Raw genomic sequence first — 15,708 nt, forward strand, 5'->3', positions numbered from 1 at the left:
CCTCAAGAAATTTCAACTTGTTTCCAATAGAAACCACAACATAAAGCAAGAGAAGTGAAAAAGGAATTCTGAAGTCCAATCACCTCAAAAAAACCTTTTTTATATTTAAATTTATTCAACATCACAAAAAATAACTTTCTATTTAAAACACACCATTACAGTTATATGCCATATAAAGTATTCAGCTTTCAAATGTAAATAAATTCTAGGGTTTTTCTTTCTTATTTTTATGTCATTTAAAAAATATTGTTTGAAGAAACTAACATTCCCTTGCTTAATCTTGGTTTGTTTTTCCATCTTATTATTTCAGGTTTGCTTTGGGGCATTCAGACAGTTTTAAGAATAACCACCAGATGGCTCATTCCACAAATGATCTTTTAACTTGGTTTTCTGAGAAACAGTTAGCATTCTCATAAATTTCCTTTTAGCATGATATGCCAATAAAGATAGCCATATCTGTCATTTCTTATAGATTTGAATTAATGAGTGTATTCTCATAAAAATATTCTGTATTTTGTAACCTGTAAACAGACATTTTATTGCAATAAATATTAATGACAGTGTTCCAATTAATAAAACATTTTTCTTGATTAGTTCTTTATACAACTACCTTTTGATGTAAGAAAAAAATATACATTTTTCTTCCCTTTGCTGTTCACAGCTGGCAAGTGTTACTTTTTATTCTTTAATCTGAATTTCAGTCAAAGGTCTGCAAAGTCTGTATCCATTTGAACAATATGCTAATTGTACTTCATTAGATGTGCTTACCCTGGAGTAACCTACTTCCATTGATATTGGATAACTGCCAACCTGCAGCTTAATGCCATATTTGTAATTCAGTTGTTGGACTACATGCTGGTTTTCAAATATGGTTTTACAAAATGGGAACAGTAGGGGGCATTCAGAGCCCAAGATGTTTGTTATACTGTACTAGAGGACTGTATTTTACTTTCTGGAATCTGTGGTCTTATTTATTTAGAATACCGAGAATGGCATTACTTTTTAAATATATGCATTATATGTAACATGGATACTATGTACTTGTAAATATTTTGACTTTATCTATCAGTAACGTCCTGCTGCTTTTTTTTTTACTCAACTTACTCTGGGCGGGTGTGTGTGTGTGTGTGTGTATGTGTGTGTGTATATATATATATATGTATGTGTAGATATAGATATAATCTCTATACATACAGGAAATTTTTAATTTAATGTGTGACTAGCAACTGTATACATTGTATTTTGCATTTTAATTCACAAAACTGTACTTAATGTGAAAGTGCTATGTAAATGGTAAAGCATTATGCAAATGATAGTTGTCACCATTTTAGCATTTAAAATTTTATTAAGAAAAACTAATTCACATTACAAATGTGAATTCTGTTATATCTTTAAATATTCAATAAATATAAAATGGATGCTTACGTAAAGCAGGCAAAAATACTACAACTACTTCCTTTATGTGGGATTTTCTTGTTAACAAATATCTTTACAAATGTCCAGCTTAGTGCCAATGTACCATATTTGTACCATTTGTACCATATACAAATGCCAAAGAAGTTTTCAACTTTCTCCTTTAGGAAATTCAGCAGTAGAAAGGTCTTTGGCAGGGTAAAGATAGAAATAATCAATTTTTCAATGTGTCTTTGGCTCCGCAAAACTCTCGAAAAATCATAGCATGAGCAAATATTTGTCAAGTGCACCTGTTCGTTGACTCTGGAATGCGATGGTCCATGATGAATAAGAATCTTCACAATTTCCACATCTCCTTTCCAGGCAGCCAGGTGAATAGGAAAATAACCTTTGTTGTCTGCTACATTTGTTGATGCCTCATATTGAAGCAGTTTGAGAACTATGTCCCTAAGAAGTAGAAAAACCAAAAGAATACAACAGAAAAGAAAATATGCTGAACAATGCAGCATTTATTAAACAGATAATTATAAAAGTATACTAGATACTGGCTGGCAATTTATAGTAATCATTCAAGGTACCGAGACATACAATTGGGTTTAAGAGTTTGCCTCTTCAGCATTTGGCTATTTTACTTACCTGGAACAAGCCACCACCATACACACACAGAGCACTGACTAACCATAAAACTACCTAATAGAATTCATTTCAGCAAAATTTATCTAATTTTATTAACTGAACGAATTTAGTCAAATAACTTAAAAGAATACCTCCTCTCATCTTTTTCAAAAAGGGAGTATTTCCAGATAACCTGTATCTGAGATTTAGTCTGAAGGAAGAGTTGAGGTGCAAGCAAACTCCCTGTTTACAAAAAAGAAGTTATACTACCAAGAGACATTTAGGGAGTTTACACGGCATCCCTACAGAGAACTGGAATAAGGGATTGAAGATACATATAAAAGAGAAAGCAGCACAGTAGGAAAGAGACCCTGCAGTATAAGCCCAAGGTTGAAAAAAAAATTTAATAACTTTTAGCCATGGCACAGGACATACTTTGAATGTGTGTTATTTATACTTGTGCACTCTTTCACCTTCCTCCTCCAAGGCTAAGAAATGATTTTAAGAGGGAAATTCATTTATGAGACAAATACTATCACTGACGCAGTTTCTAATGATAAGATTTCAGAGAAAATAAAAATAAACCTCATTTTAACATTTCTTTTCTAAAATCAGTATTATTTTATAAGCTTTGAATTTAAATGACTTGAATTTAAAGTCTCAGCTATGCAAACTACCTAATGATATGACCCCTAGAGTATTATTTAGTCTCATTTTTCTTTTTCTTTCCTGTAGAAAATAATATAAATAATAATAATAGTGCCTGTTGCTCAAGACTGGTAAGAACAGTAAACGAGAACATAAAAGAGAAGCCACTCAATAAACAGTAAAACACTATACAAATATTAGTTCTTGCCCCAAATAAAAATAAAATACTTTAAAAGTAAAAATGCTTCCTTCAAATCACCTTTGGCAAAAACAGTCTGAAAATCAGAAGAAAACCTGAAGTTTGTCCAGTTTCTATGCTTCTTCTCACCTCTCTGCTACGTAAAAGTTGTTATATAGGGTCATCCATTCTGAGATAAATAACTTACAAAGTGGTAAAAAGAATTCAATACTTATGAATAACAAAAGCAGCTGAGAACCAGAAGATCTGGTTTGAAGTCCCAACTTTCCACTAGTACTTACTAACTTGGCTACCTTGGACAATTCAAATAACCTCTGTCTCTCTTTCAGATATTGTTAAAATAGAATTTAGAGATTACATATTGTTGCCAGTCTCAAAGAGTTTTGGTGTGAATCAAATGAGAAAGGAAAATGACTACAAAACTGTACACAATCAAAAACTATTCTTAAAGCAGTTTACTGCAAGATTGAACAATTCTAGTGATTTTTTTTAACTGAAATATATCAGCATTTAAATAAAAGTTAAAATAATACCAAAGGAAGCACAGTTAAATACCTGGATGTAACAAGTAGGATTTATCCTACAAAAAAACCAGCCTTCTCCAAATTCATATAGCAAGAAAGACAATTACGTGAAGGGTTTTAATTTCATCCCTCAAAGCCTAAGCAAAAAAAAAAAAAAAAAAAAAAAAAGTCTGAAATTTCTAAAACCATTTCCTTTCTGGGAGTAAAGAAAAGTTTGATGGGATCATCAATACTATTTTCTTTTATTCTCACTCAAACCATTCAGAATTTCATTTGTTATTTGGCTCAATTTTTGTTGACATTTTCTAATAATGTATGTGATGTGCATTCATTCTTTATCTATCAGGAAGATGTATGACATAGTGAAAAAACTGAATAATACTGATCATTTGTATTGTATAGTATTACTATCATCTAAATCAGAAAAGAAAAACCTTCATGTTTATGAAATTATCTTTGGTGAACACCAATCTCCTAAATAAATACTATTATTTTTATTTCAGTTTTTTGAAGTTTATTCATTTTATTAAATAAATATCTTATTAAATTTATTTTTAAATTTAAATTTATTTTTAAATTTTTATTTAAGTTGAGACTGTCATCTTGTTCAGAGATACCAGCTAATAAACTGGTTGAGCTCAGATTTCTAACGTGAAAACATATCTGTGAAATATAAAGTTATATCTTTGCTCAAATAAGTGCCTGTTAGTCTTGCTGAATCTTAAGCAAAATATTAATCAATATAGTGTCATTAATTTCTTATGATTGTATATCCCTTGTATATGACAAGCAATATGTATTATACAGGCCTTTTTCATCCAGGCTCATCAAGAGCAAATTAAATTTCAGGTACTTTCTTTAATGTCTAAACAAGAAGAGTAGTTAATACAGGATCCCACCAAATCAAGGTTTTTTTTGTTTTGTTTTTAAGATATAATTGACATATAACAGGACTTTAGTTTCAAGTATACAACATAATGATCTGATATATGTATATACTGCAAACTGATCACCATAATAAGCCTAGTTAACACCTATTTTTAAATTTTTATTTAAGTTGCATCTTATATCTTCCAGAGGTATCCAGAAATGAATATTTTGACCATACTTGGTTACCTGGCATGAAATATTAAGTTATATTAATGAACACTGTCTACAGAATAGCAAGCAAAGAAGTAATCCCTATATCTTAAAGTGGCATTCTTCCTTAACAGCGTTTGATAAATAAGAAATGTTCCAAAACACTAAAATAAATGTAGTTGATGAGATCACAGGAAAAATAATTCCATTTCCCAGGAAAAAAACAAAAATATCAAATTAAATTTAATAATAATCCAACTTAAATCACTGCAACATTTTGTAGCTTGAGGCTAATATATGTAAGTTCAGGTAAAAACAGGAATTCTAAAAGTATTGACTTTTGCTACTATGTTTAAGTTGTTTCATTTTCTGACAGACATAAATAATACTTCTGATTAACATGAAATGTCTTTTAAGAAGTTCAGTATATGTTCTGAGCAAAATTAAATTAATTGGGAAGATTCAACACTCAAATTTCTTTACCTCAACAGCAAGTTTTCCCTATAATTAACCAAAGACATTTATTTTGTTCCATCCTCCTGTATTTGTTGGTAATGCAAAGAATTTTGAAATAAATGCAAATCATCTTCATATGGATGTAGTATTAACAAACTAATGAAATTCTCAAATTCATGAAGGCCCTCTTGATTTCACACTTTCTTGAAGATTTTACTTCTTCTTAATGAAAATAAAGTTGAAAATGTGTTCAACATGGTCAAAAGCCTTTAGGACAATACACTCCATTTTCTAACTGGAGCTCCTTTATATACTGAATTCACTCTCACAGATTTCCAGATAGAGTGAATAAAGCCAAAGTTTAACTAGTTAATAGCCTTATCCAAGAAAGAAGCAATCAACCAAAGATATTTGTAGGTGACTCAAAGGGCAATTTCATGGACTAGATTAAACAAATTTTTAGAGGAAGTACCCTTCTTTCATTAGAAAGCCTACTCTGAGCAAATCAAAAGTGCAGCAGATAGCTTACTATGTGGATTCGAGATACAATTTGAGATACAATTTGGATTATAGATAATGGAGTCTAGGATTCAAGCATTAAATATTTAAAGAATGAGAAGTGAGAATAGAAAATATTTTAACCCTGCACATAACAAATAACATACATATTTCAAAGATACAATAACAATTTAGTACTGACATTTTCCAAAACAGTAGCCAAGAATTACAATGTACCCAACATAGTTTAATGAGATGGAACTTTAAAAAAAAAAAGGAGCAAGTTGCTAAGAAAAGAAGGAGAATTGAAATGAAACATGAATATACAGGTTTAGTAAAACCTTACAGGGAGTGATAAGATTATTAGTTAAAAAGACAGAGGGAAAGGAAAGAAGAAAGAAAAGAAGGACAGAGGAAGAGAGGGAAATAAGAAAGGCATGAAGAAGGAAGAAAAGAAAGGAGGGAGTAAGGGAAGGAGTGAGGGAAGGAGGGAGGAAACCTGGCTAATTGCTATTCAGAAGAGAATTAAGTGAATCAAATTTGCAGTAGAAATACATGGGCGAGACAATGAATCCTCCGTATTTTGAAAAAGAGAAAAATCTCTAGCCTATCTATTGAAATAATTTATTTATAATCATCACTAGTTAAATTTGTTCTACTGACCATGTTTTTTATATCATTTGAAGGTAAAAATTTTCTAATCTGTAATTACAAATGACTCAGAAATCACCAGAGTACATTACATTTTCTATTGTGTCCTGATGTGGCTAAGTGGAGATGAATTGTTCATTATAAAATAATGTATTTCAGGTATAAAATGCTGCTCCACTTGTGGATTAACTACCATTGATAAATAATAACTCCCAATAAAACGTACAAAATAAAGAGGATACAGGCTTAATATGTAGTATGAAGGCCATAGTTTTTTTTTTTTAATTTCTGCACTGGGTCTTAGTTGTGGCACATGGGACCTTCGTTGCGGCATGTGGGATCTTCAGTTGCAGCATGTGAGATCTTTTAGTTGTGCCACACAGGATCTTTAGTTGAGGCATGCTAGATCTTAGTTGCAGCATGTGGGATCTAGTTCCCTGACCAGGGATCGAACCCGGGCCCCCTGCATTGGGAGTGCGGAGTCTTAGCCACTGGACCACCAGGGAAGTCACAAGGCCATAGATTATATATTGGAGGGAAGGGGAAAGCGTGTGCCCAAAGCAAAAGAATAAACTATAGGACTCTGTAATATTTCTTCCAGCTCTATAATTCCATGAACTTCAGCCTAGAAATCGTAATGCTTATGAAAACAACCTAGAGCTGATGGATATAAAGCAGCAGGAATAAAGATAGAAATGATGTGTTTCTATGCTGACACAGAAGAATGTCTATGACATAAAAAAATATCTTTTGCTTGGGAAGAATACAACACAATAGTTTATTACCTATGCTAAGTGAGAATAGCAAAGACAAAGAAAAGAAAAACCATTCTCCTCTGGCTCTGAGGTATATTCTATGACACTTTTTTATCTGTCAAATATCTTTTCTTATGCCAATATTTAAACCAGCATTCCATGAGAACACACTACTTGTTGATAACGGGAACAAGAAATACATAATGTGACAGAGAAAAACCAACAAGAATTTAGAAAACTGATGTGCATACAGCCACAGAGGGGATATAATGTGAAGTACTGGTAAAAGCATACACTTGGAACCAGGAACACTTAGACTCTAGAAACAGCCCCACCTTAATAACTAAGTGGCCACTAAGTCATCCAGAATGGTCTTGTTTCTCCATTTATAAAATGAAAGAAGTGAGGAGGGCAGGGTAGAATAAATGATCTCTAATTTTAAAAGTCCTTGGTAACTTAAATCATTTAAAATCAAGAAATCTTATACTTTAGATGAAAATCCAAATTTCAGAATTGTAACATCATAGTACATAACTGAGCCGCAAACAATAATAAAACAGTGTATCATAAAATGTTATAATTGGAAGTAACAACAAAAAATATGCAGCCACTGTATTCAGTACACTGAACTGAGGCCTAAATAGGTTAATGAAATGGCTCAAGGTCACATAACTAGCAGGGAGGGAGAGATGGGATTCGAATTTTCCTGCTTTTTTCCAATACCTACAGAATGACACTAAGCAAAATCTTTCTAGAAAGAGTTTAAAAGAAAAGATAAATGAGACCTTTATATAAAAGCAAAGCAGAGATATACAATTCTCAGAGAACATCTGCAATTAAAGAGATCTTAAAAGATATACAGTCAAAGCCTCATCTCTTTCTGATAATTTTAATGATTGCTATTCAATCACTTAAATTATCCTCACTTTGTATACTGCCAATAAAAACTAAGAATTATGCAAGAGGGCTTCCCTGGCGGTGCAGTGGTTGAGAGTTTGCCTGCCGATGCAGGGGACATGGGTTCGTGCCCCAGTCTGGGAGGATCCCACATACCGCGGAGCAGCTGGGCCCGTGAGCCATGGCCGCTGAGCCTGCGCGTCCGGAGCTTGTGCTCCGCAACGGGAGAGGCCACAACAGTGAGAGGCCCGCGTACCACACAAAAAAAAAAAAGGATTATGCAAGAGGCCTCAGAGAAATATATCTCAATGGTTAGAACTTCACAGGATGTCATGTATAAACCAGTAACATTTACTAAAAACTTCACTGAAAATCAAGAAGCGATATGTGTATTTGGGGACAATATTATTTTGAGAAATACTTATAATGCCAAGCTGAGATAGAACAAGAAAAGTTGTATAGCTCAAATGGTCAAGCTCAAGATCTTCTGTCCATTACATTTGATAGTTTGTCTTCCCCATTGGAACTAAGAAATATGGTACCACCCTGAATCTACAACTAAGATGGCCAAAGAAGCCAGCTTGGGCTTATTTAATAGATTTCACTCCTGATGACTCAGGTACAAAGAAGAATAAATAGTAATTCCTTTAAAAGATTCAGATGTTAGGGATCTGGACACATTTTCCACTCTACAGAAGGATAGCATATAGCTGAAAAACACTCAGCAAAATAAAAAGTTCTAAGTTAGATGGTATAAGTTGATATAATAAAGAATCAGGAGTGGGTGAAAAGAAATATAATTTGGGAATTCCAATACTAAAAATCTAAGTGATGAAACATTCAGTTCATGGTATTTTATATAATTTGTATGATTCTTCAAACAGAATGATAATGTTCAATTTATGCAATAAGTTAGATTAAAATGTCATAATGATAAATAATGACAAAAATGATGTTTCTTCCATGAGAGCTTTAAGGCCTTAAAATGTGATCAAGTATAACTAAGTCCCTTGTGTCTCAATTCACAGAATGAAAGAAATGTTAAGTGCGAAAATAAAAGGTAACTAGCACTTTTAAGGCAGTAATTACCACATCTAATAAAACTGAAGTGAAATGAAATGATCCAGATCTGAAAAGACTAACTTGAATCATTAAAGCAAAGGAAAAACACATAGGAGGGGAGACACATGAACAGGGTCATTTTCCTTCTGAAAAACAGGTTAAAGAAGTTTAAAACCTGAAAGACCATCCATGAAGGACAAAGACAAAGCATTTTAGCTTAGTTTGAGGATTTTGAAGTAGTTCATATAAGTGCCTATGCCTTATAACAGCAAGACTCTATTAAAGAGTTCACTCCTAGTGAATAATCCTATATTTGGTGAAGACACCCAAAAAAGTAGGGAGGTGTCATTAAGTGAGGTATCCCATTCCCTCACCAAAGGTACACACGACTAACATGGTTCTGTCACTTCTTCCATTTTCCCTGTGTGATATTTGACTTGACTTACACTCTGCACATAATCATCTCAGCAACATTCCTACCACTTCCAACTTGTCAGGTATTGAACACCTGGTGCCTCTCCAAATTCATCTAAGCCCAGGGGACTCATGGCAACATGAGACAGGTACCATCAGACATAATTAACTTCATCACATGTAACTAAATACACAAAGATTCCAGTCCAAATAAGTGGCACTTACTTATGTCCATTTAAGGCTGCATGGTGTAAAGCAGTGTAACCCGAACTGTCTGTGCAGTTCACATTGGGGCCTCGCCAGATGCTGCAAATAAAGCACAAGCACAGAGTTAACAGTTAAGCAGAATGGTGCTTTGAAAAACAAAAAGAAGCCTGATAGTCCCACAGTCAGCAGCATGTTGCATATGAAAATTTTACTTATGTAGAAAACAACTGCCACCTTTTGTGCATTCCCCTCAGAACAATATCTTCATTTATTTGATGCAGGGAAATTATCAGGGAATATAGCTACCTTCAGAAATTAGTAAATGCAGGCCCACTGCCATGCATTAAATTTGGACCCAAAAATTCCCTATCACTTTCTGTCATTACTTAAATATTGGATGCAATTAACATTCAACTATTATATTCTTTACCAAGAATAAAGATTTATGACACCTGCTTACTCCTTTTTAACACACTCATTCTGAGATGGCAGTGGTTTATATAAATTATATTTTTGCATAGGTAAAGAATATAAACACTTCTTTCTGTTCCATTGCTACTAAGTGAATATAATACATATTTCATTCTTGAAAATATAATTAAAGATTTGGACTATCACAAACCATAAAAAGATTCTAACAGTTTTGAAGTTATTTTACTATACAATATATTCTGAAGATAACATGTAACTACATGAAAGAATCCATTTTATCCTTGATCGCTACAATTACAGAAACTATGTACAGCTTTTGAAAAAATTAGGCATTGAAAGACACTTTTCCAAAAGTAGACCAAAATAAAAAACAAAACAAAAACAGTTATCAAAGCCATCAAAACTAACATCTAATGACAAACTAATTCATGTATTCACAAAATATTTATTGTACACCAATTGTATGTGACATATTAAGCTAGGCACTGAGAGTACAAAATCATAATTCACAGTCCTTCTTTACGAGAACAGAGTCTAATGGAGAAGAGAGACACATAAGCTAACAATTACAGAGTGCTAAGATAATCAAGGTACCAGAGAGCACACAAGCATCTCTGAGAAGAGAATGAATAGCTATTCCAAATGAGAGATCACAACTGACTTTAACTAAGTTGAGACAATGAAAATGAACAGAATGTACTTTTTCAACAGTTATTAAAAGGACAAATCAATAAGATGCAGGGATCAATTGAAGGAAGGAGAAAGTAGTAGCACTTTCTGAATCATTTGAGAATGACTCAAATTTAATGCCTAAATGACCAAAAGGAAAACGACAACATTAACTAAGATGTGAAAAGAGAAACAAATTTCCTTGGGGAAGACAGTGCAGATGGAAAGCAAACAATGACTTCAGGTTTGGAGACACTGAATTTTAATTATCTGACATACTTACATAAAAGGAAGGATTTCCAGAAGATTATAAAAATATCTAGTTAGAAGCATGGCCCTGAAGTTAGACTACCTGAGTTCAAACACCTGACTCCATTACTTGCTGGGGGTAGCCCTGCATGAAGTGTTTAACCTCTCTGAAATTCAATTCCTCGTCTGAAAAATAGAGATGATAATAATAGTACTACCTTATAATGCTGTGAGAATCAAATAAATCAATACCTACAAAGCTCTTATGGCAGTAGTTGAACATAGTACTAGCATCTATTATATTTGTTAGAACATAGTTCAACAAATTGTTAGAACAAATTATTATTAAATAGAAGGTAAAACCAAGGGAGTGCCTGATATCAGACTCTTTAAGAGGGAGGCCATCAGACTCAAATACCTCAGTGGATAATTTGTATATGGGGGCAAGGTGAAACCTTTTCTCAAAGGTTGATATTAATTAAAATCTATCAATCACTGGTTAAAAAAAAAAAATCAAACCTGACTTGGGTAGACAGTCCAAAGTTCAAGGCAGCTCAAAATCTGAAAACCTCCCAGCCCTCACTGAAACTGTCAGAGAACTATATGAAAGTACATTGTGAGGAAAAAGAAAGAAAGAAAAATATGGGACAGACAATAGAACCATGGATATTAACAATACTGGAGGGTCCAGCACAGGAAAAAGGTTATATGAAGGACATTGAGAGTTGTCCAAGAGTAAATAAAACCAAGAGAGAGCATTATACAATTTAAAACAGGAAACTGTTAAAAAAAAACAATCAAGTTACATAAGAGTTAAACAATTTATTTGGTAATTAAAAAGGTCTTGAAGAAATTAATGGCCAAATATAATTAGTCAGTTGTAAGGATTTAACATGATTTTGATCTTAACCTTATTTCAATTCAGTGGTTTTTTCTTTAATGGTAGCTTACTTCCTGAGAATAAAAAAAGTGACAGTTAAACAAGTAAAGTTATAAAATGTGCATATGTTTTACAATTTCATTAAGATTGTTAGGTTTTTACCAATCCTTTTCTTTAATCAATCCTTGAAGCATTTTCAATCTCCTATTACATTCTTAAAATTTTTATACTTTTGTTCCTCCTGCTAGCTCACCCATCTTGCTCTATTAATTTCCACCGCTGTGCCTTTAATCATGCCCTTCTACTAACCTACAATAGATTCTCTAACCAATCATACCTTACCATTCCTTCAAAGCCGTGATCAAGATTCACCTACTCCAATAACTCTTTCTCTAAGTACTGAATACAACAGCTATTTAATAAATGTGTGCTAAATTATATAAATTTAAAAATCAAATAAAGGATTATTTTTAATGAATAAATAAGCCACAGGTAAAACAGAAGTGTTAAAACAATGGAATGTACTTATTTAAAATAATTTATGAAATCATTAAAAAAAATCCAAAAGAGGCAAAAGAAAAAAAAAGCAGAAAAGAGGAACAAAGAATACGTAAGACAAATACAAAGCAAATTGTTAGATGACAGATTTAACCATATCAATAACCATAACCATATCAATAATTACATTAACTATTAATAGTCTGAGCACCCCAATGAAAAAAGAAAAATCATCAGACTGGATTAAAGAAAGTAAGACCCAACTATATACTTACTAAAGGAAATTCACTTTAAATATAGAGATACAAATAGAAAAAAAAGTGAAGGACAGAAAAATCGTACTAACACTAATCAAAATAAGCTGAATAACTATATTAACATTGGACAAACCAGATTTCAAAGCTAAGAATATTACAAGGGATAAAGAAAATCATTTCAGAATGACAAAGATGTCGATTTATCTGAAGAATATGGGAATCCTAAGTGTTTTTTGCCTCTAACAACAGAACTTCAAAATACATGAAGAAAAAAACTGATACAACTGCAAAGAGAGAGAGACCTAGTCACTGACACCTGGAGATTTCAATACGTCTCTCTCAATAATTGATAGGACAAGTAAACAGAAAATCATTAAGGGTATACAAGAATTAAATAACACTACCAACCAATTTGACGTAACTGACATTTATAGAACACTTACCCAATAATAGCTGAATACATATTCTTTTCAAGTGAACACAAGACATTTACCAATATATCCCATATTGTGGATCATAAATCTCAATAAATCTACAAGATTCAGAAGGGAGACGTACAAGATGCCAGAGGACTAAGACTTGGAGATCACCTTCCTCCCCACAAATACATCAGAAATACATCTATGTACGGAACAACCCCTACAGAACACCTACTGAACGCTGGCAGAAAACCTCAGACTTCCCAAAAGGCAAGAAACTCCCCCAAGTACCTGGGGAGGGCAAAAGAAAAAACACAGACAAAAGAATTAGGGACGGGACCTGCCCCTCTGGGAGAGAGCTGTGAAGGAGGAAAAGTTTCCACACACTAGGAAGCCCCTTCACTGGTGAAGACGGGGGTTGGGCGACACGGGGAAGCTTCAGAACCACGGAGGAGAGCGCAGCAACAGGGATGCAGAGGAAAACGGAGAGATTCCTGCACAGACGATTGGTACCGACCAGCACTCACCAGCCCGAGAGGCTTGTCTGCCCCCTCCACCCGGGGCGGACGGGAGCTGGGAGCTGAGGCTCGAGCTTCAAGCTTCGGAGGTCAGATTCCAGGGAGAGGACTGGGGTTGGCTGTGTGAACACAGCCTGAAGGGGGCTAGTGCACCACAGCTTAGCCGGGAGGGAGTCTGGGGAAAATCTGGACCTACTAAAGAGGCAAGAGAACACCGTTTCGGGGTGCGCAAGGAGAAGGGATTCAGAGCACCGCCTAAATGAGCTCCAGAAACGGGCACGAGCCACGGCTACCAGCGTGGACACCAGAGACAGGCGTGAGAGGCTAAGGCTGCTGCTGCAGCCACCAAGAACGCTGTGTGCAAGCACAGGTCACTATCCACACCTCCCTTCCCAAAAGTCTGTGCAGGCCGCCACTGCCAGGGTCCTGTGATCCAGGGACAACTTCCCCAGGAGAACGCACGGCGTGCCTAAGGCTGTTGCAACATCACACCGGCCTCTGCCACTGCAGGTTCTCCGCACATTCCGTACCCCTCCCACCCCCCCAAATGAGTGAGCCAGAGCCCCCTAATCAGCTGCTACTTTAACCCCATCCTGTCTGAGCGAAGAACAGACACCCTCAGGTGACCTACATGCAGAGGCAGGGCCAAATTCTAAACGCCAGGAGCAGTACAAAGAAGAGAAACAGAAATTTCTCCCAGCAGCCTCAGGAGCACCGGATATATCTCCACAATCAACTTGATGTACCCTGCATCTGTAGATTACCTGAATAGACAACTAATCATCCCAAAATTGACGCAGTATACTTTGGGAGCAACTGTAGACTTGAGGTTTGCTTTCTGCATCTAATTTGTTTCTGGTTTTATGTTTATTTTACTTTACTATTTAGACTTTATTATCATTAGATTTGTTTATTGATTTGGTTGTTCGCTTCCTTTTTTTTTAATATATATATATTTTTTTCCTTTTTCTCTTTTTGTGAGTGTGTATGTGTATGCTTCTTTGTATGATTTTGTCTATATGGCTTTGCTTTTACCATTTGGCCTAGGGTTCTGTCTGTCCATTGTATTTTTCTTCCTTTTTTTTCTTACTTTTTAATTTTTTAAATTTTCAATAATTTTTTTATTTTAATAACTTTATTTTATTTTTCTTTCTTTTTTTCTCATTTTTCTTCTGAGCCATATGGCTGACAGGGTCTTCGTGCTCTGGCTGGGTGTCAGAGCTGGGCCTCTGATGTGGGAGAGCCGAGTTCAGGACATTGGTCCACCAGAGACCTCCCGGCTCCATGTAATATCAAATGGTGAAAGCTCCCCCAGAGATCTCCATCTCAAGGCTAAGACCCAGCTCCACTCAACGACCAGCAAGCCACAGTGCTGGAAACCCTATGCCAAACGACTAGCAAGACAGGAACACAACCCCATCCATTAGCAGAGAGGCTGCCTAAAATCATAAGGTCATAGACACCCAAAAACACAGAACCAGATGCAGTCCTACCCACCAGAAAGACAAGATCCAGCCTCGTCCACCAGAACACAGGCACTAGTCCCTCCACCAGGAAGCCTACACAACACACTGAAGCAACCTTAGCCACTGGGGGCAACACCAAAAATTACGGGAACTAGGGACCTGCAGCCTGCGAAAAGGAGACCCAAAACACAGTAAGTGAAGCGAAATGAGACGAGACAGAAACACACAACAAATGAAACAGTAAGGTAAAAACCCACCAGAACAAACAAATGAAGAGGAAACAGGCAGTCTACCTGGAAAAGAATTCAGAATAATGATAGTAAAGATGATCCAAATTCTTGGAAAAAGAATGGAGAAAATACCAGAACGTTTAACAAGGACCTAGAAGAATTAAAGAGCAAACAAACAATGATGAACAACACAATAAATGAACTTAAAAATTCTGTAGAAGGGATCAATAGCAGAATAACTGAGGCAGAAGAACGGATAAGTGACTTCGAAGATAAAATAGTGGAAATAACTACCGCAGAGCAGAATAAAGAAAAAAGAAGGAAAAGAATGGAGGACACTCTCAGAGACCCATGGGACAACATTAAGCACACCAACATTCCAATTATAGGGGTCCCAGCAGAAGAAGAGGAAAAGAAGGGGACTGAGAAAATATTTCAAGATTTTACAGTTGAACACGTCCCTAATATGGGAAACAAAAGACTCAAAAAGTCCAGGTAGCACAGAGAGTCCCATACAGGATAAAACCAAGGAGAAACATGCCAAGACACATATTAATCAGACTATCAAAAGTTAAATACAAAGAAAATATATTAAAAGCATCAAGGGAAAAACAACAATTAACATACAAGGGAATCCCCATAAGGTTAACAGGTGATCTTTCAGCAGAAAC

General features: G+C 34.9%; 1 protein-coding gene across 5 annotated transcripts in view; it reads right to left on the minus strand.

Annotated features, from left to right (window-relative positions):
- The window catches only part of ANKS1B (ankyrin repeat and sterile alpha motif domain containing 1B), a 1,179,755-nt gene that overhangs the window by 997,281 nt on the left and 166,766 nt on the right, over window positions 1-15,708 (minus strand). For all 5 annotated transcript variants that reach the window (XM_027107272.1, XM_027107271.1, XM_027107270.1 and 2 more), the window contains exons 2-3: window positions 9,438-9,518; window positions 1,704-1,860 (exon numbers count right to left, since the gene is read on the minus strand). In XM_027107272.1, coding sequence (XP_026963073.1) covers window positions 1,704-1,860; window positions 9,438-9,518 — 238 coding nt within the window. The remainder of the gene's footprint in view (window positions 1-1,703; window positions 1,861-9,437; window positions 9,519-15,708) is intronic.

The sequence above is a fragment of the Aethalodelphis obliquidens genome, unplaced genomic scaffold (assembly GCF_003676395.1).
Source record: "Aethalodelphis obliquidens isolate GAN/ISIS:26980383/991018 unplaced genomic scaffold, ASM367639v1 scaffold8, whole genome shotgun sequence".
In the NCBI taxonomy this organism is placed as follows: Eukaryota; Metazoa; Chordata; class Mammalia; order Artiodactyla; family Delphinidae; genus Aethalodelphis; species Aethalodelphis obliquidens.